Raw genomic sequence first — 24,333 nt, 5'->3', positions numbered from 1 at the left:
ATCTGGTTTATCGCCCGGATGGAACAGATTACATACCACCTGCATGATAAGGATGATAAATTTCACCAGATTTGGGCTCCTTGGCTTTACTTATAACCCCATACCTCCTGTACCAACTCCTTCCCCCTAAAAAGACTCCCTATGCTCATAGGTGGCCTGACTCTTGATGCTGTTTCCCTTCCCAGAGAATATAAAGTAATAATCTCCTTTGAAACTTTTATTGCCCCTCTTCTATTTATTTGTTTCTCTTCTTAAAAAGGGAAAGATAAGGGTAAGGAATTGTGTGGATAAAGGGAAGTGTGTTCTTTTTTTTTTTTTTTCATTCTCGGTGGCGACCAGTGAAATGAACTAATCTTTTGAATTAATCTTTTGTGTGAACTAGATCAGAATGAACTAATCTTCAAAATGAACTAGATTTCCCATCACTACACTTGTCCCGCTTTAAATACTCCTCGGTGTTAAGTTTGATGGAATGAAAACGATACCAGCTGTGAGTTCTCTGCACGTTCCTCTTGAAATTCAAAACGAGGGCTGTTTCACAATAACTTTATCAATCACGAACATTCGTGGACACCGGGATATGCGTGGAACATAAAATATAAATAAGCAGTATCACTAAAATAAACTTGTTCAATGGATAATAGCAGTGTTCATAATGTACTGCCAATGACACATACAACAATCTTAACATGTATATAAATCTAAAAGAACCAACACATATACTGTAAGCGGAAACCACCGGACTGAGAATAAATATGACGTCCGTGATATAACTGTAAAAAAAAACACGGACAAAAAGGTCCATGGAACAGTGTCCCGAGGTGTAATACAAAAAGGTGAGTGTGTAAACACCCAAATATAAATGATACCAAAAACGATCCCTACTCACAGTATATATGAGGGAAATGAATGTAGAGACAACTTATCAAGTATATTAAATAGTGAAAAAGGACAAAGAATATATCAACAATGTCCTATAATTGAAAATAAGCAGATATAATGGCTGCTCCATCTGTCCAATAAATTAAACAGATAGAACATGCATCAATAAATGAAATGAGTATCTGAAACTGGAAGCTAAAGTTCTGAGATGACCCATGCAAAGTGAAATGCACACCTACATAGGACTCAATAATGGATGTAAACAAAACCAGGATAAAACCGGTAAAGGGAGTAAAATTGTACTGTCATTAACCTGTTTCTTGTGTTTCTAGCCACAATTATAAAAATAACCATATGATACATAGTGGCTTCTCATTATTACACTTGTTGTTTTTTTATTATTTGCATTGAGGCAGAACACAGATTACCAATCTCACACCCTGTCATACACACCAGGGCCGGATTTACTGCTAGGCTACCTAGGGCTAGGGCCTAGCGGCTCTCAAGGGGCCCAGATGGGGGGACAAGAGTCGCGGGGGTTTTCCGCAAATCGGAGGAGGGGCTGGCGTTAAAGCTAGGGTTAGAGGCTAAATCCCCTTCAGGTTAGGTAACTTGGCTCTCTGTATGGGGTCATGTGATTGCAGCGGTCAAATGGTAGGCAGTGATGGCGGGTAGTCAGTGCAGGAGCTCCATCATTTCTTCTCTTCCTGGCATCATTCATGTGGAAAAAGGTAAGAAGAAGGGTACTTGGCATAGGGGGGACATGTTTAAATGGAAGCTGCAGGGGGGGGGGCATGTTTGATGGAAGCTGCAGGGGGGGCATGTTTGATGGAAGCTGCAGGGGAGGCATGTGTGATGGAAGCTGCAGGGCACAGGGGGGGCATGTGTGATGGAAGCTGCAGGGCGCAGGGGGGGGCATGTGTGATGGAACTGCAGGGCACAGGGGGGGCATGTGTGATGGAAGCTGCAGGGCACAGGGGGGGCATGTGTGTGGAAGCTGCAGGGCACGGGGGGCCATGTGTGAAGGTGCTGGGCAGAGGGGGGGCATGTGAGTTAGAAGTCTGTTCCCCACACGGCCCCTCCTCAGCCCCTTACAACTCTCACCAGATTTTCTTTAATATTCCCCATGACACATGCTCATTAACTATTCCCTCACATGACCCGCTGCCTCAATCCTGACACCTCTTTTACCTCAAAATGAAAAAAGGCACCTTTTATATTAATATAATATGTGTGTGTGTGTGAGGGGCCAGTGTATGTATATTATGTGTGTGTGAGGGGCCAGTGTATTTATATTATGTGTGTGTATGAGGGGCTGTTTGTGGGAGGGAAATAGGTTTATTTTTTATATGGTAACACTATTATTTTAATGTTGGAGGGAAATAGGTCTATTTATTAAATGTGTATGCTATTAATTTAATGTTTTGGTTGGAGGGAGGTTTACTTATAAAATGTGGGTGCTATTTTGATTTAACACTGGAGCTGGTTGGAGTTTACTAAATTTCGTGTACCCATTCTTTTTCCAAATAGGGCCTCCAACATTCCAGGATGCAGACAAGCAGCAGCTGATCTAAAGACACCAGCAGCCACAAGCCGTGAAAGTGACGAGAACAGATAGGAGAGAGCAGGGCAGTCTGCCAACTATCCTGAATCTGGTGGGATTTATATTATGAGGAGGTCTGACTTGTTAAAATGTTGCACTATGGGATTCATGCAGAAGACTGACATATTAACATGATTATTGCATTCCAGCACTTTTTCATGTTTCTGTAGGTAGATATCTGCAGTCAGTAACTGTAGTGGCGGACGGTCTGTGGCGTGGTAGTGATAGGAGACTGCTGTTTTTTTTATTACTGGGCTTGCTAACCCTGAACTGCACTTTCTTGACATGTTAATTATGATTGATACCGAAGTTTAGTTAAAGATAAAGTACAATTTGTGTGAACTGAAAGGTAAGCTGTGGTGGAAGTGTGGTGTATATGGTAGTATGCCATACCGCTACTTCTCATACTGCCTTCATTGTAAAATAATAAAATTCCATTCACTTGTTTACATTCTCATTACATTTTTCATACTGCCACTTCTAAACTTCCACTTCGACCACTGAGCTTAATATTCAACGTATGAAGTATATGACCAGCATAATTCAAAATTCTGCTAGATCTTTTAACAAAATATGGGGTCCATGGACATTATTCTTTAACTGCTGGGACCACAGAGTGATGTAGTGTAATGATTAAGGAGGGCACAGTGTGATGAGAGGGACATTAATGAGGGGCCACAGTGTGATGCAGTGTAATGATAGAGGAGGGCACAGTGTGATGAGAGGGACAGTAATGAGGGGCCACATAGTGATGCAGGAGGAGCAGTGTGATGTGCGGCGGCACATAGCTTACCCTTCTACTTAACTATAGGAGTATATGCTATGCTAAAAAAAATATAGTGCTATGGATTGTTTCAGGGAGAGGGGTGAGGGCAAACCAATATCTTGCCTAGGGCCCCATGAGGTCTAAATCCAGCTCTGATACACACGGCTGGTTTTGTGAGAAATGGTAAGGTGGCAGGACATGAGTAGTACTTTCTGCTAAACAAGCTTTAACAGTTGATATTTTGTACATAATATGGAACAATCAGATATACTTATCTGTTTTAATATGATAGCTCTTTCCTTTTACGTTTGATGGGTGTTTCCAGGATATTCTCTCAGTGTAAATGATGTATCTATTAATTTTATGTACTTAGATAGCAGTGGTTATGTGCTTTCAGTTCTATCGAATTGCTGTTGATGACACAGTTGATTGTCCCCTACTCATACAAACACTCTGCTTTTTGATGCAAATATGCCTATCTATTTTGGTTTCTATTCCACTTCTCCAACTGCTCATTCAGGGCCTGTGTCATCTTTGGACGCAAGTCCCATTGTGTGCCGTATCTTGCGTGAAATTGTTCTGCTCCGAAATGGACCTTACGCCAGTGAGCACAATTGCATCCATTTCATGTTCAAACGAAAATGACACTTCTGACTGTCTGCGACTTGAAGGGCAGAACGTGGACGGGAAGGGAAAGGTGCAAATAGGCAATGTACATTAAGGGCGCGCCGAGGTCTAGCGCAAATACATTCAAGCTCAGGGCTACATAGGTACGTGTTTTTAGCTGTATCACTTGCATCAGCTACAGGGCAGATGTAAGTGCCGACTGATAGTGATGACTACACGTATGCATGCCAACACGTGTTTGCAAGTAAGAGAAACTACAAAGATGCATTTTATGTTCAGTACTCATTAAGGAAAAAAAATATATTTTTTTTTTACATCTGTGAGTAATAATGATTATAATATTAATAGTTGGAAATTCATTTTAGATTTTTGTTTTTTATAACATGCATGCATTCTGATGGGGCTTGATATTGCACCTGTGCATGTGCGTATCCTGCACTGTGTTCTGTCTGTCTTCATATGGCAAGTAACGTATAGCTAGAGAGTACTTATACCGAGATTCAAATGGAAACATGAGATCCGCTTGTACTTGAATATGGACATGTGTGCAAGTTACGTCCATTTTTATTAAACGTAAGTTGCATTCACGTTGTGTTCCAAGATGAATCAGATCCTCAGTGCTACATTCACAGTCTGTATCTCCTCCCATATCCTTTATCAGCTGGGTTGCATTATGGCTCAATGATGAAGCCCCATATATTTTCTATAGTTCTCCCCTTCGTAACACAATTGTCAGGTATGTTTTTCAGTACAATCTTTATTATATTTTGTGAGGACTCAAGTAATAACACACACAAAATGCCTGTGCTCAAATATGGATGCAAAATACCACAGTGCTGAATATAGCAAAGTATAATAAATAAACTATAGTGTTAGAACTGCAAACAAGCATTTGAAAATGCCAAAAGAGTGGACTACATCAAATTGCCCTTAGATACAGGAATAGAAGTCCAAAGTTGTAGTATCTTCACCATATTCATAAAATTGCTAAAAAACACAATAATTTTAAGTATATATTACTACCATGCAGCTTAATAATTAAAAGCACTCTAATGGCTTACACACAAGGGTGTTTAAAATTAACGCCTGTAAAATAAAATAATGGCTTCTAGAAGCATAGACTAAACCTTCTACTCTGTCCTTGCTTTTGACAGAGTGTTCAAAACATGTTCGCAAAGCTTCCCTGCAGCATTGTGTAGTATGTATTTAATGAACATTTCCTAGAACTGCATTATATTGTACATATTGAGTGAATGCTTTTGAATGCTGTAGGCAGCATTGCATTTGACGTAAAGTTACATTTGATAGAAAGTGTGTATATAATAGGATCTTTTGCTAACATTAGTTTTTATTTTTTTGCACTAAAGCATGTTTACTAGGATTTAAATGCTTAAAATTAATGCCCATGTGTAGAAGGTCTAGTTGCTTATTTTTCATTCCCTTTGATTTTATCTAATATTGCAATATTATGTAATAAATATATACATTTTTCTTATAGAATTTTATATAATTTCTATGATAATGCTAGTTAGTGTTCTTGCAGAACTTCACAATTCAGGAAGGGTGCCATTCTTTGTCCTCTCCTCCCCATTAATTTTCTCAGAGAGCTTTCCTGTCAGTCTTATTGAGGTGCAAAAATCCACTAATCATAGAGTAGCTGGAATATGTCTGACATAATTTGGGGGAAGTATGTCATATTCTGGAGATCTGATCATCCCCAGCCCCTCATAATTTCAGAGAGCAGACGAAGGTAGCAGACACAATCCCCTGAATTTAATAGATTGCACATAAAACTATGTCTTACATATACATTCCCCTATGCTAGGCGCAAAAGAAAACTTTTTTGACGTTAAGGTTCATTTAACAGTTCAATAGTTTAAACTATTTAGGAGAAAATAATGAAAATGCTAAAGCCTTTGTGCTGTGCTAAGGTACGAGGTGGTGTATTTTTGAAAGTAATGAATAGGTTTCAGCTTTAATCCTCCTAAACCAGAGTATTTCTATATTGCCTTTTTTTTAGAAACATGTATGTAGCCCAGCAAAATTGTGCTGTTAATTAGATATTCAGTGTATTTTCCTACAGTGTTTTCCTAAGTAAGATGCTATGCTGTTAGCTTAATGCCGATTTTTTGAGTGTATGTGGTGTTTGGGTGCATTCATTTTTATAACAAAACATTTGCCAAGTGGCTACAGACAATGCCATTTTGAGTGGGTGTGTTTTTGTTTTTTGTTTTTTCAATTCTTTTACTATTGTTATTTAATCAGATTACGACAACTCATTTTATATTGCTAAATATATACTTGATACTGACACCAGAGATCTTGAAGAGCTCCTGAAACTGGAAAGAGCATTGTATATTTTGTATTGTATTAAATTTATTTTCAATACCAGCTCCAACTTTGTTCTAGAATGAAACTCACAAAAGATGTTTTCATATCACCAAAATAAATTGTAAATGAAGAATGCATATGCTTAAATTTGTTCCTTTAATATTTCTTAGCTCACTCAAACATATCTGATTATGAGGACGTTTATATGCATTTTCCAAAGATTAAAATAACATAACAAAAAAATATTTTATGGAGCTACTCCCACATGGGCGATTTACTAGAATACATCTGCCCAAATAATATTTCTTGCCAAGTTGGAGGGTGCAATATTTACATATGATTGTATTATTTACATTATACACTATGCATAAATGAAAAGTATAATGTAGTTTTTGTTTGAAAAATGAACCTATGCCTGTTTCTTTTCTCTTCTTTTTACAGTTTGTGAATCAACTTAGGTTTTCCATTATGTATTGCTTAATTATTCAGAAAAGTAATCTCTAGCATAGTTCTGATAATATGCGTTATTAGTACAAGCATGGTCAGATTTGATTAACTGTAGTCTACTAAATGATAACTCAATGGTAAATAAGGTTTACTTTTATTTGATTAATACGATAAGGAAAAAGTATCCTCAATGAAAATAGCTGGCATTTTGTCAGTGAAGTGGATATTTTGATGTAAGCCAACTATTTATGTAGCCTCACTTGAGTTGGTGTTTAAGATAGAGCTGATATGTCCATTTACAATAATTAGTATTACATGAGTAGACAGATCCCAAGTAAATGATTTGAAGCACCTCCTATAAAAAAATTTTAAAAATTTCTGTTTATGATTATCTCAAAATTGTATCATATTGTCTCAGTAGTATTTTCAATGCTTTTCGTTTATTTAAAAGAAACTTGCATTATATGTCCAGCCACAAAATACATGGCATGAATATCAAACTGCAAGCAATGTGGGCAGCACGGTGGCGTAGTGGTTAGTACTTCTGCCTTACAGCACTGGGGTCAATAGTTCAATTCCCGACAATGGCCTTATCTGTGACGAGTTTGTATGTTCTCCCTGTGCTTGCGTGGGTTTTCTCTGGGTGCTCCGGTTTCCTCCCACACTCCAAAAACATACTGGTAGGTAATTGGCTGCTAACAAATTGACCCTAGTCTGTCTGTGTGTGTGTGTGTGTGTGTGTGTGTGTTACGGAATGTAGACTGTAAGCCTCAATGGGGCAGGGACTGATGTGAGTGAGTTCTCTGTACAGCGCTGCGGAATTAGTGGCGCTTTATAAATAAATGTTGATGATGAATGTGTCTGGCAATAAAACTAGTATCAACTTGACAAAAATAAAATTATTGTTACTGCAAATTACAATCCAAACTGCTTATGTATTGTGCTCTGACAGTGTTACATTTAAGTCAGTTACAAATTGGTTGGTCTTTTGTTTTTTCTTATATACTTGATTTTATCTCCTAGTTCTCTTAGCAGTGTATAACATACCACTGCTCAAAGGTGTAAATTTACACTAAAACCATAGCAAATTATTAAACATTTGGTTTCAATGTTTGACTCATATTAAACTGATAAGAGCTCTTTGCTGATTGCTTGCTATGGCTTGAGTCCAGGGGGTAAATGTATTATGCAGCGGATTCTGCAAGTCCACAATATTAAGCGACTTTGCAGGGACAATTTAAAACGGCAATGGCTTTCAAGGCAAGTTTTGCCTTGAAAGCCATTGCCGTTTTAAATTTCCCTTGCAAAGTCGCCAAATATTGTTGACTTGCAGAATCCGATGTATATTAAATATACCCCCAGGTGTATATCTTTGAGTAATGTTAGTGCTAGGAAGTAGCCCTTATTGTCATCATTGTAGTGTTGGGATAGATGTACAAAATCTGATCATTTGTAATAAAAAGTGATAAAATATCTCATTGACACGTCCAGATCTTTTATCTGTTTTCTTTGTGTTGGTCCCTCTCCTGCTATACACTCTTGTCTAGCCTCTGTTTTCTCTCTAGCAAATAGTTAGATCCTGTCAATGAATCTTGCTCAAAAATTATCCCAAAAGTCCCTCCTATCACTGTTCTTGTGAGACGGTTTCTGTAGTTTGTTACATACTGAGCAGAACAACCTGTTCTGTACTTACAAAGCCAAAATGGATTTGTCTCGGAAGTCCTGTGTCAGAACATGCTTCCATCATGCTCTCAAACCCAGTGTTTTGTTATTGACATCACCAAGTAGTCCCTTCTACTTTTGGAAAGGGTTATTTTCATGTTATTCCCTGGAAGAGTAGCCAGAACATCTTTGTCTCTACTTGGTCTTGTGATGCTGCTTTGGCATTGACTAGTAGACAAAACATGTTTCTATTTACACTGTTGCACACAGATTGTTGTGTACCTTCTAGAGCTGGTATTTGCATTCAGTGCGTTTTTAATATACAACTGCATGGTAGACTACAATTTTCAGCATGCCAGTAAAATGATTGGATTTTTACCATGGCACCTAGCTAGTTAATTTCTAGCATTGCTGACAGACCCCTCCATTCCCCTCTACATACCCCAGCCTCTTCCTCTTCCTCCTCAGTTTTTTCTAGGTGCCCATGGAGTGAGGCACTGTTTTAGTTGCTGCTAGATTTTATTTTATTTTATCCTTTTGAACTTTTTTACAGGTGGCAGTGCTAGAGTGTGTTCTACTATAGAGAACACACTCACAGCTGAGCAGCGCAGGAGGAATGGGTGCCTGAATTGGGAGTGACAAGCCGTCTCACGGACCACTGTCACTCCTGGAGCCTCCCCGATAACCGGCGCTGCCACTGCAGGCATAGAGTGCCGGTTATCGCATATTTCATATGACGGCAGCCATCTTGGATATCGGAACTTCGGTTGCTAAGGAGAAGGGGGCTATACCAGGATTCCCCCTCATGCATAGGAGGGGGCATCGGGTATTATCCGCTGCAGAGACCTCAACCCTGGAGGTCTCCACTACTCTGCCACATAACCCCTTTTTTAATACGGACCATAGAATCAGCTGCAGAGACAGCATTACTGAATGGGGGGAGCTAAGACATAGAGCTCCCCCCTCCTTCCAGAGAGAGATGGTTTATTCCAGTCTTCTGGCGCCAAGGATAAGCCCGGGAAGAAAGAATAAATCTGAGGGAGCAGGCACCAGGATACTGCTGTTGGACTTCTCCCCTGTTTGGCCTATGGGCTAAGTATCTGATTTACTTAAACACATACTCTGTATTGCTGTGTACAAGTGGGCTAGTAGGGGTTATATTATAGTTCTCCTACTTGCTTAAGTATTATTTGTGTTTAAGATAATTACAAGTACAACTTTTATATCTAGATTAGTTGATTACTTGATGTTACACTATTCTCTCCACAAAGGGGGCCACACCAAGATTTCCCCCTCATACATAGGAGGGGGCATTGGGGTGAAAATCCGACCTCAATTGAGGTCTCCACTACTCTGCCATATACTATTTGTTTTCTTCTCCTCCCCGCTAATGGGGCAGGAAAAGCACTTCAGAGAGACAGTATTATCAGAGGAGGGGGAGCTATAATATAGAGCTCCCCTGCTCTCCATGGAAAGTTTGATTAGCCCAGCCTTTTTGGCGCAAAATATAAGTCCGGGAAAGGACACACATCAGAGGGAGCAGGCACCAGGCACTGCTGTTGGATTTCTCCCCTGTTTGGGCTAAGTATCTGATTTATTTAAGCATATGTTATTGTATTGCTGATTGCAAGGCGGGCTAGTGGAAATTATATTATAGTTCTCCCACTTGCCAAGTTATTTTATTTTGGTTTAATAATTTACAAGTATAACTTTTATGCTTGTTCTTTTTTCTTTTTCATATTTTTTATGCTGTCTCTCGCTCTCTAACAGCTAAATTAGAGTCTGTATGTTTGGTGTGCCTTCCTTTGTAAAATGACAGATAAAGGAAAGGGCCCTAAAGTAAAGTGTTTCACTTGCTCCAAATGCAATACTAAATTAGCTAGTGAGCATTGAGACTCTGGTGCTCTGGGCTGATTGCAGCCATTCTGGAAAATTTGCTGCAGCTGACAGCTTTTTCCTTGCTAAGTGTATTTTATACTCACTATAAGTAGATAAGGAAGTATAAGATTATGAGCACATTTTTGGGGAATGAGCATAATGTTTCTAAAGGATTATTGCTCTCTCGTGAACAGATATACTATCTTCTGACTGGTTCATACATTGATTAGTGTTTTCTGTGCAAATATATGGTGTATGTGCTTGTATTTTGCAGTGTGGTAGCTTTATTTTCTGCTAAAAGAACAATGTTTGAGAAAAGTAAAGCAACATGTGCAGAGTTTTTTCCCTGTTCCAAACTGGTGAGCATTTGGACCCAGGGATGCTCTATACTGATTGCAGCCATTCTGGAAGGTCTGAGGCTGCTTACAGCCTGTCCTTGGCTAAGTATATTTTATACTCTCTATAAGTAGATAGGGAAGTATAAGATTCTGAGCACATTTTGGGGGGATGAGCATAATGTTTATAAGAAATTATTGCTCTCTCATTGACAGGAATACTATCTTTTTGACCGGTTCATAGATTAGTAGTGTTTTCTGTGTAAATATATTTTGTATATGTACCTGTATTTTGCTCTGTGGTAGTGATATTTTCTACTTAAAATGTGAGAAAATTAAACCAAATTGTGCCACATGTTTTCCCTGTTCCAAATGTAATGCTAAATAGCGGGTGAACATAAGGATCCAGGGGCGCTCTGTACTGATTGCGCTGCGGCGTCAGTTGGGGCGCAATGTAAAAAACGGCTCCATTCAGGCTTCAATCCTCCTGAGTGGGTACTGTTTTTGACACAGGGGGTTGGTACCCCGGTCAAACTATGATCTAACCCATCGGAGGTTCCAATGGTAGTTGAGGTGTTACCCTCTGCCTCTGAAAGCATGTCTATAAAGAGAACTAGTCCTTTACCCTCGGTAGTAGGACAATCTTCTCTGGTGTATCAGGTATTTTCCCCTGCGGGAAGCCTGGATGGTCTGCAGTGATAGAAGGCCAGGAATTCAGAAATGCCAGGTTTTATCGGTTAAACCGGTGACTGAAGAGCCCAAGACATTTACCTAAAGATAAGAGACATAGATCAGCAAATTCGCTGTTTCTATTGTCTGACTCAGAGGGATCCTCTGAGGGAGAAGGTGAATGGTTAGAGGACTGTGACTCCTCATTAGTAGGATCATAGGAGAGTTCATATTCCCTCACTCTGCAGAGTTGAGAGAGTTAAGCGTTTTTTCTTGGCTATGTACCTGAAGGAAGACGTGAGTTAAGTGTATGAGGCAGACCAGAATTCAGCATACAGTCTTACTCTAGTTTCGGCTACAACTGTAGCGACCAGAAGAACATTATGGTTAAAATATGGAATGCGGATGTGGAATCTGAGAGATTGTAGTATCCCTTCCTTACGCTAGTGGAGTTAATACTCCAATATCTAGATTTTCTGGAGGAGGAGACAATCTCTTCAGGGAAGATCAGCCTCATCCTCCTCTTCTGGGCGAATTATGCACATGGTGTGTCAGAAGATTTTTTTCTTCCAGAGGACAAGATAGGGTCTCTGCAAGAGGGGATGAACAGGATTCTGTCCTATAAGAGGCCGTCGGTCCTTCTGTGTATGAGGAAACATGGTAGTGTCTTTTGAGACTCTCCCTTATGACAGGATCCACTCTCTGTGTTTTCAAGGGAACATGTTGAAGAAGTGGACAGGGTCCCATCTGAAGTTAGATCGTCAGATGGTGTTATCTCTGGAGACGACACATTCTCACGGATGATGTTGAGTCACAACAGGAATTTTACAAAATTTAGTGCAAGACTAGAAGAGATCTGATAATGGCAGTGTATGTGTTCACAATGCCAGGGGACTTCAGGCGAGGTTACCTGGTTCCTCCTATATCAATGATTCCCAGAGTCCTTGGAGACTAAAAAAGTAGATCGGCCAGTCATTCTGGTGGCGCCAGCTTGGACATGAAGAGTCTGGTGTCCAGAGGTGGTTCTTTGACATTGGACCTGGGTATTCGGTACCCCTTTGGAAACTTCTGCTGATTCAGGGACCATTCTTGCATCAGAATCTAGCCCAATTGAATTTAAAGGCATGGCTTTTGAAGCCATTCTGTGGAAATCCAGAGGGTTTTATTCCAGGGTAATTGTTACACTTATCTAGGCTAGAAAGCCAGCTCGCCTTAATTTTGTCGCCGCATTGGCGTTCATATGTGCATGGTGTAGGAATAAAGCCTGCAGTTCAGAGTCTTTATCTTGTTTTTATACAAGATGGTTTGGATGTTAGGACTTTCTTACAGGGAGTGCTGCATATACAACCTCCCTATGTTCCACCAACGAATCTTGGTATTTTATTTTAGTCCTTTATACGCTGCAGGAGCTTCAGTACATACCGTTAGTCAGCAGAGTTACGGTTTTTAACTTGGAAGGTGTTTTTCCTTCTTACTATTGCCTCAGCTCGAGGGGTATCTGAGCTGAGGGGCTTTGTCGTGAATCTTATCTGGTTTTCAGGATGATAGAGCAGTCCTAGGGACAATGCATCATTCTTCCTAGGGTGGTGTCTGGTTTTAATGTAAACCAGGGAATGGTGGTTCCTGTGTTCACAGAGGATCCTCAGGGATCTGGAACAGGGAACATGAAATTTTGGATGTGGTCAGGGCTCTACGAATTTATGTTAAAAGGACTGCAATGATTCGTAGGACAGTTTCTTATTTACCTTGTTTGATTATTTTGGATGTGGATGATCAGCGTCTAAACAATTTATTGCTAGGTAGCTTACTCTGACTATAAGGCAAGCTTATGTCGGTACTAACCGTCCGGTACCAGAGTGTAGTGTTGCCCATTCTCCCCGTTCTGTGGGGACTTCCTGGGCTACACTGAATGGGACCTCAGCGGACCAGTTATGCAGAGCAGTTACCGGGTCTTTGGTCCATACTTTCACAAGATTGTAGAAATTCAATGCCTTGCGTCTTTGGACGCCTCAATTGGCCGTAGTGCTCTATGTGCTGGGCTATCAGAGCGGTCCCACCCTTAGGGGGCTGCTTTAGAATGTCCCCATGGTAAGCAGTGTCCCTCAGACTGGATGAAAGAGAAAAGAGGATTTATGTACTTACGTTAAATCCGTTTCTCTGATTCCGTCTGGGGGACACTGCGATCCCTCCCTTCTGCCTTTCCTCTGTATGCTCTTGTTTGGTTGACCTTTCTCCTTGGGGCTTTTTGAATTAACTGAGGAGGAAGAGGAAGAGGCGGGGGTATGTCGAGGCGAGGGGAGGGGTCTGTCAGCAATGCTAGAAATTAACTAGCTAGGTGCCAACCCCCATGCTCCTCTTCACACCCCATGGTAAGCAGTGGTCCCCAGATGGAATCAGAGAAACGGATTTAACGTAAGTACATAAATCCTCTTTTTTAATCTCTGATGTGCCCGGATTGTGCTTTTTGTTTTGTTTGGTTAAGTTTAACAGAACATGTGATTTGCTTGATCTTCAGTAAAATCAAATGAATGGATATTGTTTTCATTGTTCGAGCAACTTAGAGAGACATTTATTTATTTGTTTATAAATCAGGCAAAACATACAAATGACCCCTGGTCAAGCTGGAATGCACCTAAGCCAGACAATGCCGGTGATGCTTGGAGTACAAACCAGAAAAATTCAACATCAAAGAACTGGGATACTGCATTTGGTCATCCACAGGCTTACCAAGGCCCAGGTAACATACAAATAGTATGAATGTATCTACAATCATATTTGTTTGCATACAATTCTGATTGTTTGCAGGGTTAAACAATGCTTTGGTATCATTATTACTGCCATTTTTGGAACATGAATTCTGAAGTTCTCCCTTTAAAGCATCTGTTATACATTAATTGAGCAATTTCTATGTTATGAATTACATTCTACTTCCTTTTTTGATGATGACTGCTGTTTTAGATAACTTTTAATCAATCTCAACAATTGCTGACTAAAAAACCTTACTAATGTCTCTTTTTTGACCACATACTAGGAGACACCCTGGGAGAGTTAGGAGAGCACTGCATTAGCAATACTGTCAGCAATTGTGTTACACAGGACCACAGAGCAGCCCATTTGTTAGAAACTATTTTCTTTTCCATCTGTTTTACACATGGTTTCCACAATACTAGCTGCTCTGTCATGAGACTGTCTGACAAAAAAGCAAGTCACTATAGTGTAGACATTGTAGACACTATTAAAGATTTACATGTTTGTAATGCATTTGTTTCGCTTTCATACTAGTAGAAGCAATCCTCCTATTGTTGTATTTTCATGATATGCTTTTAATATCTCACCATAAAGTGTAATTTCCAAATCAAAATGTTTTACACTCTTTACCAGCTGTTGATGAGGATGAGTGGGATGATGACTCGGATGACCCAAAATCCTCTCCTGGTTACCTTGGCTACAAAGATTCAGAGACCTCTGAGCCAGGAGCACCTCAACGGGGAGCGGGGAGACCAGCGTCCATGAAGATACCTCTTAACAAGTACATACAGCTAAATTAAATATACTGAACTAAGCAAAGAAACATTGGCTTTAGTTAATTACTGTTTATAATTGTATATTTATAAAACTGCAATTAATACTTAAGTGATATAACTGGTATACATTTTTGTAATGTTTCAAAAGTGCACTTAATGACTGGACTTGATTACACATTGAATGCTCTCCGTATTTGTTTATTGATAATTGAATACATTGACGTACTGTATTTAATTGTTGTTGACACAAGTGGATTAAAAAGCAGGAGTCAAATAATGAAGTTAAACAGTTACCATCTTAACTGAACTGAGGTGGGGAAAAATATTATAAATTCTTTCCAGTCTCAAAAAGACAATTTAATTTTTCATTTTACTACCAATATTATGGTTCCAGAGTTTCTATTATTGCATATTCTACCTCAATTTAGGGAGTGCTGTTACTTTTAAATCGTAGTGATTTTTTATACCAATATCCACTACTTAATCTTTCAAACTACAAGTAGCACATTCCCTGTCAAAATTATGAGGCATGACTAAGACTTTGAGGTTATATTTTAATTATTTTAAGCATATTTTATCTTGTCTTAGACAGGAGTAGCTAATTCATATGGTTGTAGACATATTTTGAAATTGCTCCTTTGCATTTGTTAAAAAAAAAGGCCTCTTTTGAACATAATAAGTTATTATTAAAATGTATCCAATAATGTTATAGCTTTTTGTTACCTTTCAATGTTGGATTTTCTTTTCTTTTGATAGATTTCCTGGTTTTGGAAAATCTGGAGTTGAACAGTATCTATTATCTAAACAGACAACAAAAACCAAAGAAAAAATCCCCATTATTGTAAGTTTGTCTTACTCTTGCTTTTGTGTTTGAAATTTATTCTCTAGAGGTACAGTTTATATAATCTTTCACTGATCCATATGAATTTAGTTCACTTATTTACTATGACTGGTCACGTAACAGATGCTCTGCCCACCTTCATTTCAATGTGACTAATGTAGATTAAATTTTATGCCTAAGAAAATACACTGGCAGGGTTTTCTTTATTTGTACTTTCCTGAATTATTGACAGTAAATGCAACGTAGCGTGGTCTTGAACCATGACATGTTCAATGATGGTGCACATAAATCTACTGTGCTCAAAAGTTTAGATAATTCGTAGAGGTATTTATGTTCACACGTAGCTTTAGTGCATTATCTTTATATATTTTTGTGTGGATAGAAATGAACATAAAATTCTCAGTTGTCACTGTTACATTATGGTTGAAAGAAATGTTTCTACATTGTGAAGCTGCAGCTTCTTTTTCTTTTCTTGACCAGTCTCAATAGTTTAATTAATGCTAATTAACTATTGATTGTGTTTTGTATATGTATAAAATTATTGACAGAGGTGTTTCTTAAACCATTCTTTAGGCCACACTGCCAGTTTATTTTTTTTGGGGCACAGGTTGAATAATTTGGTGGTAGTCATATTTTCGACTTTTGAAATACCGACACTTATCCTGCCGACACTAAAATGCTGACTGGCTAAATGCCGGTATGTAAATTCCCCAACACAGATGAGATACCGACATTGTGAATGCTAACAGTCACAATGCCAACATTAAAACGGCGATGCCAGCAGGTCCAGTGGCAAACGGGGATATAAATAAATAAATGTTAAAAAACATCCTGCCCCCCATCCTTTCTCCACAGTCCTATTAGTGCTGGTTGGGGGAAAATCAGGGGGGACAAACAGTGAGAGGTCCCCCCGATTCTCCTCCAACCAGCCCTAGGCTTAGCCAGCTGGGGCTGGTAGCACTATAGCAGGAGAACCCACAGCAGGAGGTACCCCTGCCATGATGCTAACCAGCCCCAGGCTGGTCAGCATCGGGCTGGATTCCCTAGGGACTTGGTGTCCGCAAAAGAAATGCAGGCCCCAACCCTAGGGGTACCCAGCCCTGTGCTGAAAGCATTAAGCCTCTTCACAAAACCCTGGGTGGTGGGTTTGGGGTAATAAATGGTTTAAACAGAACAGTGTAGGGTTCCCCCTCTTTTCCTTCAACCAGCCCTAGGCTTAGCCAGCTAGGGCTGATGGCACCATAGCAGGTGAACCCACGGCAAGGGGGTCCCCTGCCATGATGCCAGGCTGGATTCCCTTGATAGTTGGGGTCCAAAAGAAAAATTTCGGCCCCCTCCCTAGGGGTACCTAGCACTACCTTACACTATATACTTATGTAAATACAGAAAAGTTATATGGAGATATCATTTTATTAATCATTTACCAATTTCTTTTTCTATTCTATGACCATATCCATAATGGAAATTATTTTGTATTGGATTTAGATTGGAGATTATGGACCAATGTGGGCCTACCCAACCTCAACATTCGACTGCATTGTAGCTGATCCCCGTAAAGGAACCAAAATGTATGGTCTGAAGAGTTATATAGAATACCAGCTAACAACAACAGTACGTACGCTGAATAATTTTTATATTTTTTTACATGCGTAACACATTTACTTGAATTCTGACCTCTTCAGTGGTGCTTATATTATGAATAGCATGTAAAAGGTTAAATACTTTAATACAAATGGCTTTTGACGGCATTGAATATCACACATTCCACAATATTTCTACTGTTGGGTGTATATAAGAAAGTTTATATTTCCACTGATGCAAAGTTGTAAATTTAAAATATATCACCTTGTTCTTGAGACATTTTATTATTTTCAATAAACTGCTTATTGATCATTGAAATAAGACAGCTACAAGTCTGCCAGAGTGCTTTGATTTCAGTAATTTTTTTGTTTACAACCGTTTCCTTTCCCTTTTCCAGAACACAAACAGATCAGTAAACCACAGATATAAGCACTTCGATTGGCTCTATGAACGTCTTCTGGTGAAGTTTGGGTTAGCTATTCCCATCCCTTCTCTTCCAGACAAACAAGTTACAGGTAAAGTATTCGAGAATACCAAGTACGTTTGACCTTAGGTTCGACCTCATAGCTAGACTTGAAGAATAGTCACCAAGCCCCTCTATATTTAGTAATATGTATAATATTTTATAAATTATTAATATATTATCTTTCTTTATTAATACACTCATGTAGAGTTGAAATTTACATTGACCTTTCTGAAAAAAATAATAGAAACACAATAAACAAAACAATAGCAACGCCAAAGTGATGCACTTTAGTAAAATGGAAGGAGAGACATATATTGATATATGTCTATATGATATTAATATACACTCCCCTCTACAAATGGATTATGTGGCTTTGTAATAAGCCTTAGCAAATTGAACTGGCCGCATAAGAACGACAAATTGCACTTGCTTTGGAAAAAATAGAACTGTAACACTAAAGACACCTTTCAAATTAATTAAAGACAGTGCTAGATAATGAAACTGTCGACGCTTTTCGGGGAATCTCACCTCTTTGTCAGGAGAAAAGGAACTTGGCTCCAAATCTGTGTATGTACTAATTTAAATTGCTGAAAGTGAAGAAATGAGAAAAGGCATCAAAACGAGAAATAATGACAAAATTAAGTGGTGGATCAGGCTACATGTCATATTGATATCACTATAATAAAAATAAAAAGTAGCACAAAATGTGATACTAGATTTGGATCTATAAAATGTTGTTTCAATCTTTCAAAACCATATTACAATCAGATTACCATTAGCTTACAAAAAGAACAAAGATTTATAAATCACTAATTTATGACAGTGCTGACTCAAAATATTAATTTTAAATGGATTAAAATACATTGAATCCATAAATCGCAATAACAAATCAGCCTGGTTAAATAGAAGCTGAATTCAAGGGTCAATGGATCAAGTGCTGTTGATCAATCCTCATGGAACCAGACTATGCAACTCTGAAACTATTTTTGTTTGTTTAATGGTTTGAAAATGTAACTGATATACATGCTGATTAGGCTCACTCCTGATTCTAAACTTACAATGTCTCTTATTTACTTCAAAGGACTATATATCTACCACAATTTTCAAATTCTAAAATAAATATTTCCATGGTGTGTATCAGTAAATAGTTTTCAAACATAGAACACAGTTTTTTACAATGGTGGCTGATTTTGCTGCTCACACGTTTTTGGACTTGTCAGTGAATAAATTTGGTGCAGCTTTCTTCATATTTATATTTTTCAATTATTTGTGCTACGTGTGTCTAGTTCTGAAGTACTTTATTAATGCTGAGGTTCCAGTGGTTCTCCTATTGGAAGTGGGGTGTTCGTAGGTTTACATACCCATTTCAGAATGTCACTGGGGATTGTTGAATTTCTTGTAGTTTGCTTTATGGGAAGTGTTGCTTTTGGCACTTGAGTCTCTTTTCCAGTTTCACTATGACCGTCTCTTTAACGTGCACACTGCAGGTTATTGTTTTTTAAACAGCATGCAGTGTTGTAGAGATTTACAGTACTTCTAAGCATTGTTACAATACAAGGATGTAACAAATATAATCCTAACACAAGGAAATACCTTTCCTTAATTTGTCACATTATGGATAAATCATCATGCTTGCATGTATACATTTGTCCTTTGTTTCTTGTGTTTAATAGTTTCCTAGCAGACATCTACACTAACGATTCAGTTTCAATCATTGCAATTTTTTTTTATTTGCATTGTTCAAAGTGCATGTAGATAAAGCAACATTTCTTAGATGATAATTAATGGCTACAAGGATAATATTAATTACGGCGTTTTAAAATTTAAACATTTCAAAACTCTAATGCAGAGGTTTATAACCTGTTCCAGAACAACTGCTCCCCGCATACCCTGGCAGGGCACATTGTGAATTTCTGATGAGCAATAGCTAGAGAGAGCCACAGGTTAAACCAACCAGTATGATAGTGTACTGTGTGTTTTCTTCATTATGTCTGGCTCAAGGAACTATTTTCCTTTCTTGTCTATGCCAGATGACTCAGAGAGACAAAGCATTAAAAAGGGCTTTAGTACTGTGCAGAAAAATTGGCAACGCTCGATAGAAAGAGGACTCACAGCAGACCCTAGAAAATGAGTGTTATTTTTAAATTACAGTAAAAAGGCCATAAATATGATAATATTCTCATTAATGTAGACCACCTAAAGATTTAAATAATAACTAGAGATTGTTGTGATCAAGTTCTTAATGATGGGCTACAGGTTGTTCTATTTCCACCTCCTTCAACATAGTGTACACATGAAAGAACAGGAGGTAAAAATTTCAACAATAAGGTACTCACACGTTCGTAAAAAAAGACCTTAAAAATATCTGGAGGTAAGCATTAGCAAGCTATCCTTGAACTTGCTATAGGCAAGAGAGAGAAAACATGAGTTTTCAGGTACTAACCTGAATAACTCATGTTTGCTCTCTCTTTATTATTTTTAAGGTCTTTTTTTACGAACGTGTGAGTACCTTCTTGTTGAAATTTTTACCTCCTGTTCTTTCATGTGTACACTATGTTGAAGGAGGTGGGAATAGAACAACTTGTAGCCCATCAGATCATATTTAAAACAGCACAGATTATTTCTGGAGATAAGTGTGTTGATCTTGTGGGAAGCAGTGAACCATTGTCTTATGTATGTGAGGATAGGGCTGCATGTACCAGAGGTAACATCATCATATGTGGGAGTAAATGGAAGTAAGCAGAAGGCATCAGACTAAGTTACATAGCGAAAGGAGCTGGGTCCCCTAACAGAACAGAGTAGTGATAGGAGACTCTTGTGAAATTCAAGTGGAAAGGTATGTGGTATGAAACACACCTGTGACTGTTCACTATTAAAAACCTTTTGGTAAAAATTTATTTAAAGCAAATAGCACAGGGCACTTATTTATGTAATTGCACATGCACTTATTTTTATATTGTGAGATAGGAAATCGTTATTTCTGAGACCAGGGTAGAAAATTTGGTTTTCCTGTTGTAACCTTTCAAAAGCAAACACCTTATTTATGATGTATATCTGATAAAAATAAGTCTTTGTTTTGAAAGCCTTTTGCATATCTTGGTGCAAGGAAATGCTTTGTTGTACCTGTCTTTTGAAATGCATTCATGTCTAAGGTATATGTTTGATTTCTGATAAGCATTTGTAAGTCTGTTGTGTAGTCTGGAGAATGTTCTCATTAAGGCTAATAAAGTCTATTCAATGTGAGTGACCAACACTTGAATGCACAACAGGGGGACCTGTTACCTCAATGAATGGTCCTGTTAGACAGACAGGAACTCTAAACAATGGAGACAGAACATTTGAAGGATTATGTGGAAGTTAAATTGTGTTAGTTGCACAACTAGATTACATCCTGAGATCTGAGGGAATATTCTAGATGGGTTGGAGCCAGCTAGGTCCAAGGGGCTGGCTTACCTCTGCTAGGAGTTATGTCAGAACTGTATAAAAGATGAGCTGTGTGAGCATGTAATGTATCATTCTGATGTTCCATCTGACCTGACCACTGATACCTTAAATCAGTGTAACTGTCATTGTCAGGACACTTGAGCAATAAACATCACTCTGCTTCAAGACCCTGCTTGACAACTTCTTCAGTATTGCTGTAATCCTGTGACCTGCCGATTAGACCCTAAATCTAATCCATTCTCCGGCTGTCTGAGGTTTGATCCCAAGCTTTTCCAGTACCACTGCTCTGCCTGCTACCCATGCAGCTCTGGTCAGTGTGATAGGCCAGAGAGGATCCATCTACAGCAACCCGGAGCCATAGTAAGAGGTCCGGAGTTACCAGCCCAAGTGTACCAGTACTGGAGTACACTAGCAGTGACAGTTACCCAGAAGGAACGTGGTTCTGAGCGCCATAAAGGAGCTCAGTAGTTGCAGCATTGCAAGCCCCTCCTACTGCGGCAAGAGGGCGCATTTGGGATAACGAAAGGGAACGGTGGCAAAGTAAGCCCAGTCGGTTCCCAGCAATAGCAGACAGGGTGGCATAGGCGGTCCATCCTGTCACAACACCCTTATATGAAATTAAGTTCATACATCCAACTTTTTTCATAGATGAAAACAAAGTTTATAACTCAGTATGCTGCAGCAATATGCATTTAATTATCATTCTAGTGAACTGATGCACAACACGTGGGCACATGGCCATATGTGCCCAAAGGGGAAGCAGAACAGATAGGGAGACATGGGACACCAGGACTTAAATACTACAGTAGTATTTCTGTTCCGCTTCCCCCGGTATCTGTCCAGTATGTTCTGGGTCTCAATGTGAGGTCAGTCTGGCAGTGAATAAGAATGAATGAGCTGCACAATCCGCTGCCAGACTGTTCCTCTACTAGTGCAACGCTTAGCCTCATGAAGGAGAATATGTCTTGCTGTGTTTTACAGGTGAGATGTGATACTGCAAAGTAATGGCTCCACCCACTGTAATGGTGCACCACCGCTTAGCAGCGTTGCACATACCTCTCCCCATAGGGACTATGCAGTTATGTCATACCTTTCAACATACAAAGAGGTTCCTTTTTCTGTAGTACATTCTATGTATTTTACATGTTTAAGCAAGTTAAATATTATTGTAGCCCCTCCAAAGGAGTACTATTTCCGACTGCGGGCCCTAGACCAAAAAATATTTTGCACCCCTTTTCTAGAGCTTATTGAAACAGTAGATCCCTAATAAAGCTGTCATTAGAATTAGTAAAACAAAATTATTTGCAAATACATCAAGACTTGATTACAAAACACTTTCGTGTAGGCATGATGACTGTTATTTTATATAAAAAGGATCATGCTTCAGTCACTAAGAGCACATAAACAATGAACTTAAGCCTGTTGATTTTTTTAAACAATTCAAGAAAAATATGAGACAATTAGAAAAATATATAAATATAGGTGAACACTTGCATGTTTTTAGGATTTGTTTTATTCCAACGGTGCATGCTGTGAAAAAGTTTGTTCTCCTCTCCATCAGGATTTAGTCAGTAAATAACATGTGGGTATGCCTTAGATGCTTAGTAGTTTGGATTAGACTGGTATGGTTTTCTTTTGTAAATAAAGTTTTAAACACGATATGAAGAATGATTTAATGTTTTCTTGGAGTCAACTTAAAAGACATACTGTACTAAAGACACATTAAAATATAAACTATGAGAGAGAACAAACAGCTGGGACGCTGGTACCATTCTGCGCATGCGCGTACCACTGAAGAAGACACAGCTGTTTCATTGCAAGTTTTACACTATGCTGCCCCCCACTCCACAGAGGGGAGGGGGGGGGGGGTAAGGAACCTGATTGCAAGACCGTCAGCACAAGTCCCTCTCCCACCTAATACTTTCTTGTAGGCACACTGCTTGTTATTCGGACTCCACAGACTGTCCGCCGCTGTGCTTGTACAAATAATGCATTTAAGACTCAGACAGCCTATAAGAGTGGACCACTCACCAGGCTTATTACAGGTTTGAAAGCCACTTTACTGCCTGTTGGATGTTTTTCTGAGCTTATGGAACATTATCCATGCCATTTGGACTTTTATAGCTCCTCCTTTATTTGCGATTGTACCATAGGGGACACTGCCTATGTATAATTGGGAAGATTTCCCTTCATTACAATCTCTGCAGTGTGTAATAAACGACACACTAATATATTTTCTGTCTTATTTGTCATTTTATTCTGGCCAAAACTGTCATTTTATATGTCACAGAATAAACTATTTCTATACTACATATTATTTAGCGCCAAGGAATTTCTTACCTTTCACAATTGTTTCTTGGGACAGGGGTTTCCCTATTTTCCTCTGGCAGCTTCACAGACACACAAGGAGCACTGTATTCTATCCTATTTTTCCATATGAACTTTCTTACATGTAGAAGCATTGTGCAGGGACTTATGGTCGTCGGTGATCAAAAAACTAACATTTGCAATAAAAAAATATTGGGTCAAAAATCCAAGACCTGATCCACCAAACCACACCCATTTTGGTTTCCAATAATTATAATAGTCCTGACAAAGATGGGACTTTCTTAAGGTGCATAGGAAGCACTGGCACCATAGAGTAAAATCCCAAATTAAAAAAGCTTTATAATGTGGAGTGAAGAAACTCAAAATGTTTTGTAATAGATAACACATTTATTTTCATTCTAAATTGAACTAAATTGATTATAGCTGACTTCTGATAGTTTTCTAGTTATTGTGACACTTGTACTACTTTCACATTCTTTTATTTTAAACTCAAGCGTTTCTTTTACCATTATTAATACTATGTGATGCATTATTGAACACACATGGCATTTTTTGGCTTTTAAAGATCCACATTCAATATTTTTTTTTTACGTATATGAAATCATCTATATTTTCAAAGTATCTTACTATTTCATGTAATTTTTATTACTGGAGGTTGTGAGATACAAGCGATGACTGATTTTGTTTCTGTCTCCATATGACCTTTAGTTTGTTTAAATTACCTCTCAGTGCAGATTATAGCCAGTTTCTATCGAGGATGGGTTTGTTGTTGTGCCTAAATGTGTTTTGTGTACAGTATTACTAACAGCATTCTCAGCAGAATCGGAAGACAATTGTTTAGTTTTTTTCCCGACTGTTCATGCAACAGTTTATAAACAGAAATGATGTAAGAAGCATACAGACAATTGTTCCTGTGGTGATGTTTCTGTGTGTCAATTTCCCCTAAATA

General features: G+C 38.6%; 1 protein-coding gene across 3 annotated transcripts in view; it reads left to right on the top strand.

Moving 5' to 3' along the window:
• The window catches only part of SNX9 (sorting nexin 9), a 220,193-nt gene that overhangs the window by 148,209 nt on the left and 47,651 nt on the right, over nucleotides 1–24,333 (top strand). For all 3 annotated transcript variants that reach the window (XR_012689719.1, XM_075203369.1, XM_075203370.1), the window contains 5 exons: nucleotides 13,793–13,937; nucleotides 14,582–14,729; nucleotides 15,481–15,565; nucleotides 17,051–17,176; nucleotides 17,544–17,661. Coding sequence is in view for 2 of the 3 variants with exons in the window: in XM_075203369.1 (XP_075059470.1) it covers nucleotides 13,793–13,937; nucleotides 14,582–14,729; nucleotides 15,481–15,565; nucleotides 17,051–17,176; nucleotides 17,544–17,661 (622 nt within the window). In the remaining variant the exon portion in view is untranslated. The remainder of the gene's footprint in view (nucleotides 1–13,792; nucleotides 13,938–14,581; nucleotides 14,730–15,480; nucleotides 15,566–17,050; nucleotides 17,177–17,543; nucleotides 17,662–24,333) is intronic.

This window comes from Mixophyes fleayi, chromosome 3, assembly GCF_038048845.1.
Source record: "Mixophyes fleayi isolate aMixFle1 chromosome 3, aMixFle1.hap1, whole genome shotgun sequence".
Classification (NCBI taxonomy): Eukaryota; Metazoa; Chordata; class Amphibia; order Anura; family Limnodynastidae; genus Mixophyes; species Mixophyes fleayi.
This window is presented reverse-complemented; position numbering and strand designations above follow the sequence as displayed.